This window comes from Melospiza melodia, chromosome 1 (assembly GCF_035770615.1).
Source record: "Melospiza melodia melodia isolate bMelMel2 chromosome 1, bMelMel2.pri, whole genome shotgun sequence".
Lineage (NCBI taxonomy): Eukaryota > Metazoa > Chordata > Aves > Passeriformes > Passerellidae > Melospiza > Melospiza melodia.
In genome coordinates, this window is record NC_086194.1 from 107,090,819 (window position 1) to 107,106,026 (window position 15,208).

At 39.5% G+C, this 15,208-nt stretch overlaps 1 protein-coding gene across 14 annotated transcripts in view; it reads left to right on the forward strand.

Annotated features, from left to right (window-relative positions):
• Positions 1–15,208, forward strand: part of FHOD3 (formin homology 2 domain containing 3) — a 374,713-nt gene that overhangs the window by 250,696 nt on the left and 108,809 nt on the right. For 8 of the 14 annotated variants that reach the window (XM_063163493.1, XM_063163547.1, XM_063163530.1 and 5 more), the window contains exons 8-11: positions 6,420–6,514; positions 10,618–10,761; positions 12,634–12,869; positions 14,133–14,219. In XM_063163493.1, coding sequence (XP_063019563.1) covers positions 6,420–6,514; positions 10,618–10,761; positions 12,634–12,869; positions 14,133–14,219 — 562 coding nt within the window. The remainder of the gene's footprint in view (positions 1–6,419; positions 6,515–10,617; positions 10,762–12,633; positions 12,870–14,132; positions 14,220–15,208) is intronic. The other 6 variants (XM_063163521.1, XM_063163574.1, XM_063163584.1 and 3 more) reach the window with 1 other exon arrangement.

The following is a 15,208-nucleotide window of genomic DNA, read 5'->3' on the forward strand; positions in this document are numbered from 1 at the left end:
ATGCTAAGTAAACCCACCCCCATATCTTCCGACACAGAGACTCCTTTGGGCAAGACCATCTTTCCACTTCCTTCTGGGAAGCAGCAGTCTGATTTAAAAGAGAAAATGATATCTAATCAGTGTAATCCCTTTGAAGAGAAAGACGAGGTCAGTAATAGTACAGGCTTTATACTAAAAGCAAAACCATCTGTTGTTACATTAAAATAACGCCCTTGAGCAGATATTATACTATGAAATCTGTTACCCTTCAGGCTCATGAAAAATACTTGAATATGTATACTGTATTTTTTACAAATAAATAGAACAAAAATGGTTCTTTCTTGTTCTTCCCACAAAGCCATCACTAAGCTCCTGGGGCATTCTCTCTTGATGCAAAACATTCCTTTGCCTCAAGGAGAGTTTTTGAGGTTAGGAGATCCATTGTTGTGGTCTCAAACATGGAGGTTGAAAGCGAGCTTCCCTCTGTGGAGCAACTGCCTCCATACTCAGCTTGTCTGAGAGACTTGATATGGTAAAAGTGAAACAAGAAAATGTTGGGGGCTGGGGAGAAAGGTGGTGCCAGAAATAGGAAAAAGATGCCAGATTTTGCTTTCAGTTATCAGAATGGGTTGAAAAGAAAAAACCCAAATTATCTTTTATAGCAAGGAAGCAGGCAGGGGCAATTCCAAACAGCAAATTCTGCCAGTTGGCTTTCTGTTTTATATTAAAAGCAATAAACCTTACAATGCCATAAGCATAAATATAATTATAATATTCATGTACCTGTGAGCACTATGACTCCTTTTGTCAGTCATTCTTAATATTTCATCAGCTTTTTGAGCCCACTGATATTCTCAATGAGTTCAAAATGCCCTATATCTCCTAACATGCTAGTAAATTCATTATAAAAAAAAAAGGAGAAACAAACTATTCCCTTCTCTGTCTGTAAAGCAGTCTTAGGCAATCATTTAAATGCTCCAAAGTAATAAAACAACTTAAGTAACAACACGAGACTTGAAAAAACTGATGCATTTAGTTAGATGAGCATATGTTAAGAGCATAATGAGAGGTTTTACAGGAATTCTCATACCTGTGCTTTAGTGGATTATTTTATGAACTCTTGCAAATACCTTAACCCAAATACCCAGTTTTTCCTTTTTCCTATTTTTTAAAATTATTTTCATTAAGCAGTTGTTCTTAGCTCCTTAAGAGATTTTTCTTTCTGATTTTATATTTAGTTCCCTTTTTAGGTCATCAATATAATAGAATCACAGAGTCATTTTGGTTGGAAAAGAGTTTTAAGACCACTGAGTCAAACCATTAACACAGCACTGCCAAGTTCATCACTAAACCATGTCCCTCAGTGCTGCATCTGCATGTCTTCTAAATACCTCTGGAGATGGTGACTCCACCACTTCCCTGGGTAGCCTGTTCCAGAACCTGATAACCCTTTAGGTGAAAAAAATTCTTCCTAATATCTGACCTAAACCTTCCTTGATGCAACCTGGGGTAATTTCCTCTCATCCTGTCATTTGCTAACCAGGAAAAGAGGACAACCCCCACCTGGCTACAGCTTCCTTTCAGGAGTTGTAGGGAGAAGTAAGGCTCCCCTGTGCCTCCTTTTCTCCATGCTAAAGATCCCCAGCTCCTTCAGTCACTCCTCATAAGGCTTGTGCTCCAGCTCCCTGCACCATCTTCGTTGCCTTTCTCTGGACACTCTTCAGCACCTCAATGTCCTCCTTGAAGTGAGGGGCCCAAAACCAAACACAGGATTCAAGAGGAGGCCACACCAGTGCCAAGTACAAAGAGACAATAACTTCCCTGCTGCTGCTGTCCACACTGTTCCTGATACAGGCTAGGATGCCATTGGCCTTCTTGGCCACCTGGCACATGCTGGCTCATGTTCAGCTGCTGTTGACCAGCACTCCCAGGTCCTTTTCTGACAGGCTGCTTTCCAGCCGCTCTGCCCCAGCACTGCATGGGGCTGTTGTAACCCAAGTACCAGGACCTTGCTGATTGTCATACAACTGGCTTTGTCCCATTGATCCTCCCTGTCCAGATTCCCCTGAAGAGATTTGTTGCCCTTCAGCCGATCAACACTCCCATCTAACTTGGGAGTCACCTGCAAACTGACTTGAGGGTGCCCTCAGTCCCCTCATCCAGGTCATTGATAACAATATTAAACAGGAGTGGCCCCAACATCGAAGCCTGGGGGACCCTAAGAGTGCTCATCTGCCAGCTGAACTGAACTCCAGGCGCTACTGCTCTCTAGGCCAACCATCCAGTCAGTTTTCTACTCAGTGAACAGTGCATGAGCAGCCAGTTTCTCCAGAAGAATGCTGTGGGATACAGTGTCAAAGCCCTTCACTTTCAGATGTGCATATGCTGTGTTTTAATTTATAATTTTAAATTTGTGGCCTAAAAATGAGAAGTACCTGCTTTTAATGACTGATGAAACAAAGCAGAAAAAGAGAGAAAAGCAATATTCCTTTTCTTGAACCATTGTCATAAATCTTGGAGGTATGTAATTAAGTTCAGCACTGCTTTGATAAAAGTTTGATGTTTCATGTACATACAAGGTGATGAGATATGACATAATTCTTCAACATGTGTAGCACACATGATTAACTTCTAGAACCCCATATTAACTCAGCCTGGTTTCAAAATGGTCCCAGCTGTGATGTCTCTGTGTGAATACATCCATATGCAAACTGGAGTGCAGAGATCCATGGAAGTACTGCCTTTACTCTGAGGTACAAGCAGACCATGAATGAGTAACTGCATGGCCCTTGTCATATAGGAATTAGCTTCTCCTTGCAATTCCATTTAGCTCCTCCCTTCTCCCATCCTTTTTGTTTCAGAACTCCAGAGGAATTTGGTCTCTTTTCAGTTTAAGCATAAGATTGCAAAGGCTCTGGGAAGTGGAGCTGGTATTGTACTCTGCTGTCTAGGGCTTCTTTATCACAATCATATTTTAGCATAGAGATTAGAGCCAAATGGCCCTCATTATCTGTTCTTTGCTTTTCCTGCAATTTCATTCATAGTTAGATTCCACTAAATTAACTCACACACTGTAGGTACCATGGAAAGATATAAGTTCATTCAAATATAAATAGTCAGAAGTACAAGATGTCAAGGTCTTTACAAAAGTATCACTACCTTTCCAGCCTATAGCTGCTGGAGACAGACACTCTAAGCTGGTGGCAGTTCTCATGCATGATTCTGCCCTCATGCACGATATTTCATGTTTTATACAAACTGTGCACCTGTTTTGTAGTTCTGGTGTCAAGGTTTTGTGTATGACATGAACAAAAACATTCAAATAAATGTAAAAGCATTCAAAGAGGAAACTGAGAAAAGACTGGGACTTAAAACAATGGGCAATGTCATTCTGAAAATATACTGAATTAATTTAATATTTGCTTAATTGTTGCAGACTCATTGTTCTTTGTCTATACACCATACATGGTTACTCATAACCCTGCAAGTAGCATCAGAGTTGAGACTGCAGCCTCCCTGTCAGAATAGCTGTGACAAAGAGCTCTTCCAAGTGACAAGCCCCTATTGGGCAGTCAAACAGTTCTCATTTTACCCATTAGGAGGCAGGAAAACACACAAAACTCAATCTCTGGCGCTTCACTTCACTGAGCCTGTTTCATCACTCTCATTGATTTTGCCACAAAGTCTTACCCATCTGCTCCCAGAAAAATCACTGGATTCTATATCATCAATCTTCTAGATCATCATTTTTCTACATCAGGATCTGGTGAAGGAAGACATTCACCTGTTCCCTAACTAGAATCAAGAGGAGGCAGTACTATCAATGACTTTGGCAGAGCTACTCCAATGTGTACAAGATGAAACCTTTATTTTCAAATGCAGTTTTCCTCATTATGATCCTAATCTGAACAGGTCTCTTTTCACTTTAAGCGTGCTGGACTGCACAGGCTCTGGAAGGGGGAGCTCTGAAAGGGGGAGCTGAGCTGGATCTGTGTATGTCCCATGCTGTATGGATATAGGTTGGAAACTACAGATTCTCATTATATATGTGGAAGAATATTAACCCAAGGACAGCAAGGCAGGAAGCTCATGGTGCAGCTTCCACAGCAGAACTGCCTTGTTCTGGGTGGGTAGTAGATGGCCTCACAGCTATTTCCACGTTCACTTCTTGGCTGTTCAGACTGAGATCAAAATGGAGGAAATAACATTTGAAGGAAAGGTTTAACCTGGTACAAATTGGAATAGCTCTGTCAAAGTTATTGATAGTACTGCCTCCTCTTGACTGTAGTTAGGGAATAGATGAAGAATTTGGAATTTAAGCCTAGATTTTGGAAGTTTAGTTGCAGAAGCATAAAGAAAGCTTTTGAAAGATAGATGAGCTGTTACAGGGCTGCATTACTAGCAGGTGTGTCCAATTGACAATATTTTTTAAAAATTGTATTCTGAAATAAAATAGGAGCATTGCTTGAAAAATATTATGTATCATCCTTGCAGGAAAACAGCAAGGTGACCATGAAATTATTATTTTATGATACATGGATGCTGCCCCAAAAAAAACCCAGGATTGTTCCAATAAGAGTAGAACCTGCCTGCAATAACAAAGAACTCTCATTGAATAACTCAGTGGATTAAATAATTATGTTTTTATGTTGTTATCAACTCACTTTTTTTCCAAATGGCATTATTGTAAGTCAGACTTGCATGGTTTCCCCATTTTGTTTCTCTTTCCTATTTCCTTCCATTTTTCATTTTTTTTCACTGGAAACCACAGGAAAACATTTTTGTAGTGAGAATATCATTCCTGCTGATCATAAATCATTTGCAAGCTGAGTGAATTTGTTCCACATGACTTTTGAACATATACTGCACAAAATGCCTGGCAATATAGAGAATCTGGTAAAGAGGTGTCTAGTGTATTTTCATTACAGACATGTATTTGAATTAGTATTTAATTAGGAATGCATATAGATACATCTGGAGATCTGAGAGTGAATCCCCTTCCTCCTTTGATTTTGCTGAAGATATAAAAGCCCTGACTGGTAAAGATCAGAGACTGTCTGAGGGGGGAGAAAAAAAGGAGAAATACTGCTGTCTGCACATTCACTTTTAGACAGGTTTTTCCACGCAGTGCATTGCCATTGCCTTGAAAATGCAGATCCTTGGTTAGCAGAGATTTTATGTCTGTGTAGCAGGGTACCTATCGGATACCATCTTTAATAAGCAAGGGCTGTTACAGGGTAATACAGAGTTTAGACCTTGGGGTGACTGATCAGTCAGCAACACGTGGCTGTGATGGCACGTTTGCATTTTTCTGCCTGATTATACTCAAACTCTCATCAGCTATATAGTGTTCAGGGGATGTGGGCTGTTGGAATACTCTGCATGTTTCCCTCTGAAACTGAAAGACCATCACAGTTATGTTGTGTAGTTGAAATGAGTGTAACTCGGGGCTAAGGTTAGCTCTCTGCTTTTGGTGACTGGATTTATAAGTCCTCCTCACCTTTAATTTTACTCTGAACAAAACACTGGATTGCAGTCTTTTGTTATTTATTTCAGTTTTCCTAGATAAAATTCGGTACATACAGCCATCTTGCCATTCAGTCAAGTGAGATAGGACTGTTTTACAAGCACCTTCCACACAAGAGGCTGAGTCTGGGTAGTGTATTGCTTGCCTGATGTTTTTAGCACAATAACTCACTAAACCGTTTGGGTTTAGATCAGAGAAATATGTAAATGCAAACCAACATGCAAATCAAGCTAGTAACTAAAAGCACAAATTTTGACCTTTCTTAGTGAAAAATGAGAGAATCATATCTGAAAGTTCTGTAGGTGGGTTTCCTATTAAAGTATTTTGGGAATGAGCCACAGCACAAATCTTTTCCCTCATTGATCGTTTCTTTTGTCCAAGACATATAGCCTGTAATTTGAGAAAACTGTTTCTCTGCCACAATGTTTTGTTAACCTGCCTTACCTTAACGCAGCACAACTCGGCAATAGCACTAGAAATAGGAGCAGCAGGCACACTGAAAGCACAGCACGTAGGTCTCTACTGAAGATTTATCAAAGCCTATGTGAACCTATGATAGGCTGGGTAAAATTCCTGTCACCTGATTTTCAGAATTTTGGTGTCAGTCACTCTGTGCTAGCAAAGCACAGTGTGCTGTGCTCCCTTCATCATCAAGGGAGAGAAGCTGGTGCCTTTGTAGAGAGTCCACCTGCCCTATTTTATATCCCTGCAATAGGCTGGATTGTAGTTTTCACTGTCTACATTAACTTCACGCTCAGGGGAGCAAGGGAGACTGTAGACAAAGCTGGATCTTTCTGCTTGAGCTTTCACCTGGTCACAAATTCCAATTTGTGCCACTTTGTGGATAAGTAGATGCTTTTTATGTAGCTTCCCATTTTGATCACCATAACCAAAGTTTCTGCTTTTCCTCTAGGAGCCAAGCCGTGGTCCAGCATCATGGAGATACTGGAGGAGAAGGATGGAGTTGATACGGAATTACTGGTTTATGCAATGACCTTGGTTAACAAGGTTTGTTTACTTTGTTGTCATGACTGGTGCCGATAATATTGGTGTTTTCAATTGTGTAATGGACTTCCCTGTTGAGAGTATGTGATGGAAGAGACCTGTCATAGAGAAGCTGCAGGACAAGCTGTACTCAATCAGCACACTCCTGTTACTTGTGCTGCAGCCACCCAGAGGCAGCAGCCGGGAGCAGAGGTGTTATTTTGGTGGATGTTGTGTGGAATTGTGGTCTGACATGGCTCCTCTCCCAGTGCTGACAATGCTGTGCTAAAGGAAAACATGACAAAGTAACTCAACAGATTATCCAAGGGGAGAAGGAATGCAAGTGCTGGTGAAAAGATCACATGCTCACAAAGGCTTGTGTCATGCACAGTTTTCTAGTTCAAATAGTTTAATTTTTTTTTTTTTTTGCTGTGATATAAATATGATTAATTTAACAGGTCTGAGTGCTAGTAAGGGTGCTTCTGCTTAAAAAAGTAAGGTTACATTTTTTTCTGATTTCCTTATATTTTTTGGTGACTGATTTGTAAGTCATAGTTTTGCAGTAAAGTCAAATATTTTCTGAAATATTGGCTTATGCTGTTGGGAGGGAGAAAATAAAAAGTTCTTGAAAGTTAGAAATTTATAATTGTAAATTCCTTAAAAATCAGCATCTAGTCACAGACAAATTGTAGGGGGAGGGAGTACTAAAATTAAAGATTAATTTTTTAAGAGCACAGAAAGCCAACATACTCTTGGCAAACAAAATAATTGTGTGGTTTATGGTTATACTTAATAGGGCAGAGTATTAGGAAATATTATTATTACTCATTGCATTCACTTGAAAATGCTGATTTTGTTCATGGGGGTTATATACCAAGCTGCCAGTTTATTGGGCTCTTGGCTACATGATTGGAATTGCGGGTTGCATTTTTGTTGGATTTTTGTTCATTTTTGTTTGTTGTTTTTGTTTTTTTTTTTTTTTTTTAATAAAATGATTTCTTAATGCAGATATTTTCCAGCAAATATGTCTGAGAAGGACTAACCTCTCCTGGTGATGTTACTGATCTTACTGTACTTATGCTTAGAGTCACCTTTGCTCCTGATTCCACAGTAGTAAGGTTCCTCTTGAGTTTAAAAGACCACCTTACTTTACTGCTGTACTCTTTCTGAAAAGCATCAGCAGTTACATATGCTTCTGTCTGTATCTGCTATTAAAGCCAAGGTGATCAGTCATTAATGTCTCTGCTTTCCACCTTGTTTTGTGTACTGATTCCTCATTCTGAGATAGTTCTCTTCATCATTTGCACAGTTGTAACCTTCCTGGTGTTTGACTTCCTCAGAGGTTTTCCCTGCTGATGCTTTTATTGTCCTGTAGTTGATTCCATTAGTCTGAGTTTTTCAGTACATTTAAAGCTATTTTTAGGAGGAGGTAGTTCTTTAAAAACATTCAAAAAGAAAAAGCATGTCACAGTCAAAGAAGCAAGGCAGTTATGAAGATCAAGGAAGAGAGGAATCCCACAAATCCACACTTATAATTATGATCTGGCTTATGGGCAGCTTTATGATGTTTTTAATGGGATATTTTTCATGATTATAGAGAAAACAGCAAGCAGCATGTAACAGTTGTAATTTTTTTACCCCAAAGAGAATACAAAGAAGCCTCAGATGGTTTCAGCTTCTCTAGACAAGGAAATGTCAAAGTTTTCAGTGCAGGCAGAGTCCTCATGAAGGATTTGTCTTAAGGAAGCATGTCTGTACTCTTTTTTCTTTCTCCATGTATCCATTTACAGACTGTGTTCCTTCCTGCTCCAAAGCAGAAAACATATCTGCCCAGACATAAGAATTGCTCTAGTCCTTTTATCTTCTCTTTCTCTTTTATTTATGCTTAACCAATTTAGTTATGCCAATATTTTATTAACCCTCTCTTAATGTGTGAGGATTTAGGTATTAATGAATTTCTTAGATGAGAGTGATCCCAGTGCAGATACTTCTGGTTATGCATAGTTCCAGTATAACCTTTGTTATTTTTCTTGGAGTAGTTAGAAATTGAATTTGATGTGCTTTAGGCTCTGAAAGTGAATCTGTGAGTGCAATGACAAATCATGCAAAGGAAAAATATTTTATTGTCCAGTTCTGGTCAACAACATGCAGTGAAAATTGGATTTACACTGCTGTGTGATTTAAAATTATAATAACCAATAAAAGACTGCTGACAGCAGCAGTTGCCAGTAAATACTACCTTATGCTGCTGTTTTTCCAGTCTACAGCTTGCCTTAGTTTGGATTTTAAAAAAGCTGTACTTGAAGGTGGGTGATCTGCATATCAACATGAAGATAATTTCCTGTTATTTTAGGAATTAAATGCTCAGAAGATCTGACTGTTCCTCCACCGTTTTGCAGATAAACATCACATCCTACTGTGCACTAAGGCATTTTGGTCAGAATAGTTGCTGTCCATGTCTTTCATTTGCAACTGAAAGCCTCATAGTTGAACACTTTTCTATGATAATATTTCCACATCCAAGTTAAAGTTCCACTGAATGTGCCGTATGAGAACTTCATTTGCTGAATCCTCCGATTTTTACTCAATGCTAGGTGTCAGTTTAGGAAGGAACAAAATAAATGTGGTACCTGTTTTCAGCGCTATTCAGGATGTTTTAGTTTCATAGTCTTCAGTGGGTTCTAAACAAAATGCTATCTTGGAAAGAGAGAAATTTCTAATTAAAGCCCGAACATATAACCTTAACACTTAATTGATCTTTGTGCTAAGAATTCCTGTTGTTGTGAATTTCACCAGTTAAAAATCCTGTAATGACTGAAGAAAATGTTGTTGTGTTTAATTAGAAAAAAAAAATTAAAATGTACTTTGTTGGTGCACATATTTCATGGCTTACATCACAGGAAAGATGTGCTTTAGCAAGACAGCTATGTCAGCTGCCCATTTCTCTCACTAGTCATGTAATCCAGATCCATTTTTCTGAATGTGAAGGTTCTTGGTGTAGGGAGGCAGCCTAGAGGGGCTCCTGTTTTCTGCACTCTGCTGCTCAGAGCCGCCTTGGAGAAGATGGGCTTCAGAAAAACAGCATTCACAAAGCACAGTTCATCCCAGCCATGAGAGGATGTAACTCTCCTTGGCGAGGGCCTGGGTTTTGCATCTCTTTGCCTTGCTCTTTCTCTCCTCAGCTGGGACTATAGATAAATTACTTAGCTAATTGAATGGGAGAGAGGAAACTACTTCGGAGTAAACCTCTCTGATGAGCTAATCCAGAAAAACTGTGTTGCTTCCAGCCTGCACTCTCACGTATTTTGCAGCAGCAGCTCTGCACAGTCTGGTTCCTGTGGGGAGGGATGTCCTTGCCCTGCAGGTAGGTGGCATGGTGTGTACAGTTGTTTCTGCTCAACATCTGCAGGATTAAACTAGTCTTTCTGCATCATGCATAAGGAGCAGTGAAAAATCAGCACAAAGTGACTAGGAATCAGTAGCAAGCTGGAATAGGAATTAAGGAGTCAGTGTAACTTTAATAAGCCTTTTTAATTGGAAAGGGAGCAGAGGAGTCACCATCCTGTACAAACCAATTTGTGCTCAGGGAAGATGACTGTTGCTGCAGGTGTGGAGGGCAGTAGGCACATGGTGCAGGATATTTCCTGCTATCCTGACATCACATAGCTGTGCATTGGACTTTTTCTTCTTAAGGCTAAACCTAAAAGAATGAGTAGGAACTGAGCTTTACTCTTTTTAGCTAAGCATTTTGGGGTTTTTTTCCTCCCTCTTTGCTTTTATCCCTGTGTTTGATGGTTTAACATTTTCTGTTCTTTAAGTCTGCACTTGAATGCTGCCAGAAAGAATCCAACTGCGTATTTTAAAGACCTACATTTTCCATACTTTTTTGTATAAAATAACAACATTGATTTGTTTTGTCAATTATTCATTTTTCTACATAGTGCAGAGAATTGTTTGTTAAAAACTGTGCCACTTGTTTTTTATTTTCTGTCGGTGTCTCTACTCCCACATCATGGGTTTTACTTTATTGAAATCATACATAGCACCACTTGCCACCCACTTTTAAAATCCTTTGTTTAATTCTTTTCAAAACAAACAGATTTAAATGTTTTTCCTTTGATTCTTAGACGCTGTCAGGATTGCCAGATCAAGACTCTTTCTACGATGTGGTGGACTGTCTGGAAGAGCTAGGCATCGAAGCTATTTCACAGAGACACTTGAACAAGAAAGGAACAGACTTGGACTTAGTTGAGCAATTTAACATTTATGAGGTAACATAACATGCCCTGTTTTATGCATCTTACAGCTTGTGCAAACTTCAAAGCTGAGAGGAGGGGGGGAATGTAACCTAGGTGAAATTTGGTTATCTCTCCTATTTTAAAAGAAAAACATCTGGTTGCTGTAAGTATTGTACACATTTGTGTATGTAACCTGCTATGGCACATAGCTGCCTTTAATGCAAAGGCATTTTGTATTAAAGCTGGGGCATAGTCCAAGGCAAACCAGCACATTTACTAGCCTCCTCTCTGCAACTGCTAGTTGCACATGCTGAAGCAAGTAGAAGTTCTTCCCATGTGCAAAAGTATTCAGCTCATCAAAAAGGCTCAGCTGAGCTCAACTTCATAAGTACCACTTGTTCTGCAACTGAATATCCAGCAAATCTGTGTTTAAGAGTTTACACTGGACCAGATCCTATGCAGTTTGCAGTAATGAGTGACTCCACATTTACCACCTAGGTATAAAATAACTTCTTCTGAAGCATTTATATGTAGGGGTAGGAAATACAGTTTCTTAATAATTAGCCTTTTTTCAGATTTTGGGAAGTGGTGAAGGTAGGAGGTTTAGGCTGAAGTTGTAATGTAAATGTAAATTAATGTTCTCAAATGACAAAGTTAAATTACTTGATCGCTGCCTAAGTCCAGCAAAGGATTTAATAGATTTGATTCTCCATTTTCTCCATCAGTTCTACTCCCATGCCACTTCATTAACTAGCAGAGTTAAGCTTTATACACAGCAATTTCTAGGAAGAGCAAGAGAAGCAGAGGGCTCAGTAATGTTCTTTCTTTTTCTATTATCGGAGGCATCATCTTATAACAGCCTTTTTAAAATGTAGTGATTAATCTTAAAAGGATGGATTGGTTTTTGTGCATGCTGCACCTACTGAAAGACTTACTTGCAGAATTGGCAGTTGACCTAGTTGGTGCCAGCTTTTCCTTGATGACCAAATTAAATTTAAACATGTCTTTGCAGGTTCTTCCTTTTATCTGCCAATCCTGTTTTTTACCTGAAAAATCTGTTTTTCCTTACAGAAACAGATTTTACACCCCAAGCAGAGATATCTCACTTCCCCCCTTTTTAAAAGAAAAAAAAAAAACTTCTGGTAAGAATTACCAGAGTAGCAAGACTAATAGGAACAAGAAGATAGGCATTCTTCTGATGGCACACATCACTCTTTTTGTACCTCTGCCCATTTGAGTGGATCTTTCACTTCCAATGATTATTTAGATGTTAGGCTGCATTTCAGATGAGAGTCATTAGATACTACGTTGTTTCAGCCAGGAACCTCTCTCCTCATGTTTCTATTAGAGGTAGTTTCTATTAGAGGTAGTTCACATTGGCACATCTGGGGCGTGCAGCAGTTTGAGATATTTGGCATTGCACCCATGCTTTAGTCCTCTGCTAATTCCAGCACACTCTAGATGGTAACTTCTGCTTAATCACTACAAGTGTCGTGTCTGACCAGGAGGAAAGGTTGAATCAGTCAATGCATGGAGTTTTTTCCTGTTAGCTTCACTAAAACCAAGTCTTTGCCTAAGTATTTTGGAAGGATATAAAGAGAACTAGTTATCCAAGACTGCTCAGCTTCCTTGAAAATTCGGTCCCACATTAAAAAGAAAACAAAATGTTTAGGAGGCACATAAATGTGTTGTTACAGGTCCTGTAATGTTGCATGCAAAACATCAGTATATAATTCCATGGTTAGAGCTGCTGCTAATGGATACACAGTGACTTTCAGGGATAGCTGCAGAAACAGTGACGCTAATTGGAGTTAATCATGTTGAGACCAGGAAATTTCTAAGCCTAGGTGTGAAGACCTGTGGTAGCTGAGGGGACCGTGTGGGCCTTGTTCCTTTGTTTCTCAGGTGACGCTGAGGCATGAGGACGGAGATGAGGGTGCCGAGCCGCCTCCCAGCGGGCGCAAGGACCGGAGGAGGGCCAGCCTGGGTGCGGGCGAGCGCAGGGGGCTGGAGCGCCGGCGGAGCCGCAGGCACTCGGCACACAACAACGTCAAGAGCACTTTGTCAGCCCCTGCCAGCCCCTGTGGGCAGTCCAGCTTCGTGCTGAGCCACGGGCAGCGCGTGGAGGAGCTCAGTGAGAGGTAAGGGCAGGAACCGAGGGATATTCCTTTCTTCTCCCGTCGCTTTCTGCTCATTGCACTTTATTAATACGATAGGCTTTTCTTTATCTTCCTCTTTTCGTTGAAATAAAAATGAAAAAAACAAAAGCATATTCAGAGTTAAAACAGCAGCACAAAAAGGAAATGTATTTGTAGGTGACTTACCTACATAGCTAAGTTCTTTGGCACCATCCATCCTAAGGAGACCCAAACCACAGGACATAGAGCATTTGGTATGAGAACTAACTCAGCCTAATTTCATCCATTGACAGATTTTATATTCACTATGTTCACATAACAGAAGATTGTAACAAGAGCATGGTAACGTTAATTCAGAGCTATTTGTCCTGTGTATGTTACAGTTCATTCTTATTTTTTTTCCTCCTCTTCATTCCAGCATAAATATTTGCCTTTGAGGCTACAGCAGAGTAGTGAATATATCTAATGTTTTATAATTAGCAAAAGAGAGGCAGTAATGGCTAGCTGAGCAGCAGTTTGCAACAGTGGAGTCAGTTGAAGATGGTGTCTTTGCCAGTCCTATGATGGTTGGCTTAGGCTGTGTGTGCTTAGGAAAAAAAGGAGCTGCAGATCCTCAGTGTGTCTGACTGCTGCACCACAGGGCTGGAAGTAATTCACCACAGTTTTATGTCTGATCAGCCCTCCTCTCTTTGATGTCAATGCAGTGCAGCAAGCACTGGTGGGCCTTCAGTTATCTAATGTGTTCTACATGCCTGAAATTTCAACCAAGATGAATCAAGCTCTGAGACTGGCTGTTGATTCTAAAGGGAAGCTGGCTGACTAGCTCAGATGGTGATACATGAAAGCTGCAGACAGCAAAAGCTGGACACTGTCATCTCATTGCTGAAGATGCAGTTTGAAAAACTGAAGCATGGTCTGTACAAGAGCATATCTTGTATTAATTATAACTTTTGGGAAGTTCATTGAAGGTTTCTCTTGGTTGGCAGGGGATGTAAACTTAGTGTCTTAAAATCCTATGTTGCATGTAAAGCAGTCCTTCTTGCAAAGAGACCTGGGTTGACTAAAGTTTAATGGGTTCTGGCAATATGAAAATGTAAGACCCCAGATAACTGGAATAATAGTTGAAGGTTGTATACCACATACATAGCACCTTATTTTCTTTTTTTTTCTTCTTCTTTTCTTTTTTCTTTTTTTTTTTTTTTTCATTTGGCATTTGACAACACATTAACACTTGTTTTCCATCACCTTCCATGGCCTGGTCTTTAGTGGGCTGCCAGCTGAGAGCCCCATGCTCTTACAGGCTGATAACAAGGATGACAGTGCATTTGAGGATGAGTTTAAAGCAACTTCAGAGTGAGTACAGCTGGGAGCTTCAGCTGCTCTGCATGGGATGCCTTGTGCATGACCTTCTGCCCTGCTTCAGGACTTAACAATATGACTGGGAATCTGTAACCATGAATGTGGAGCAGATAGTTATGGTTATCTGATTTATATGATTTTTTTTTTGTTAAACTCATGAATTTGGATTGGAAAGGAGGAGATGCTTCCATTCTGCAGAAGGGAATTGTTCATTCCCTTACTGTTAATTAAACTAATAGAAGCCATCCAGGACAACAACTTCTACCAACATGTTTTCTCACTATTATTGTGTGTGCTTGCTAGCTTTATTTTGCAGGCTTCAGTAACACCTGATAAATTTGCGTTTGAGCTAATTTTTAGTGGGAATAGAATAGAAGGAATAAAACCACAACAAATCAGTTTCAGACGCTCTTTGAAATATTTTTTAACCAACATAACATAATTTCAATAATAATGCTACTTTTTTGAAAAAAAAAATATAGTTCTGCTTCACACGCTTTTTGACAGTGACATATTTTAAACCTTATTTAAAGTTTAAATACAAGAAAGAAATCTTTCTCTAAGCAGTGAATTTTAATTTTGTGTTACAGTTATCTTCTGTAAGACAATAATTAAATTCTCTTCATTTCCATTTGGAATGTCCAACTTGCTCACCTGGCTCTGTAAGGAAACAGGCATGCAATTATGAATGCGTGTAATTCTGATCCTTACTTTGCATATTAGTTAAATAAAAATACTGCCTCAGCCCCCACCCCCATTATCCAGTCCTCTTAACAAGTAAAGGCAGGGAATTATTTGTAGCTAGAAAATCAGATTTTTTTCCCCATGGGACATTGCAGACTACAAAGTATGTTCAGGATTTGAGGATGCAAGTTCTCTGCTCAGTGAAATTGTTTAAGTTACCATAAAAAGAAGTTAGTCAACTGTTGGATCTTCCATAATTCTTATTTTTCTGGTAAAGTGTTTCTGGTAAACAAGCTTTT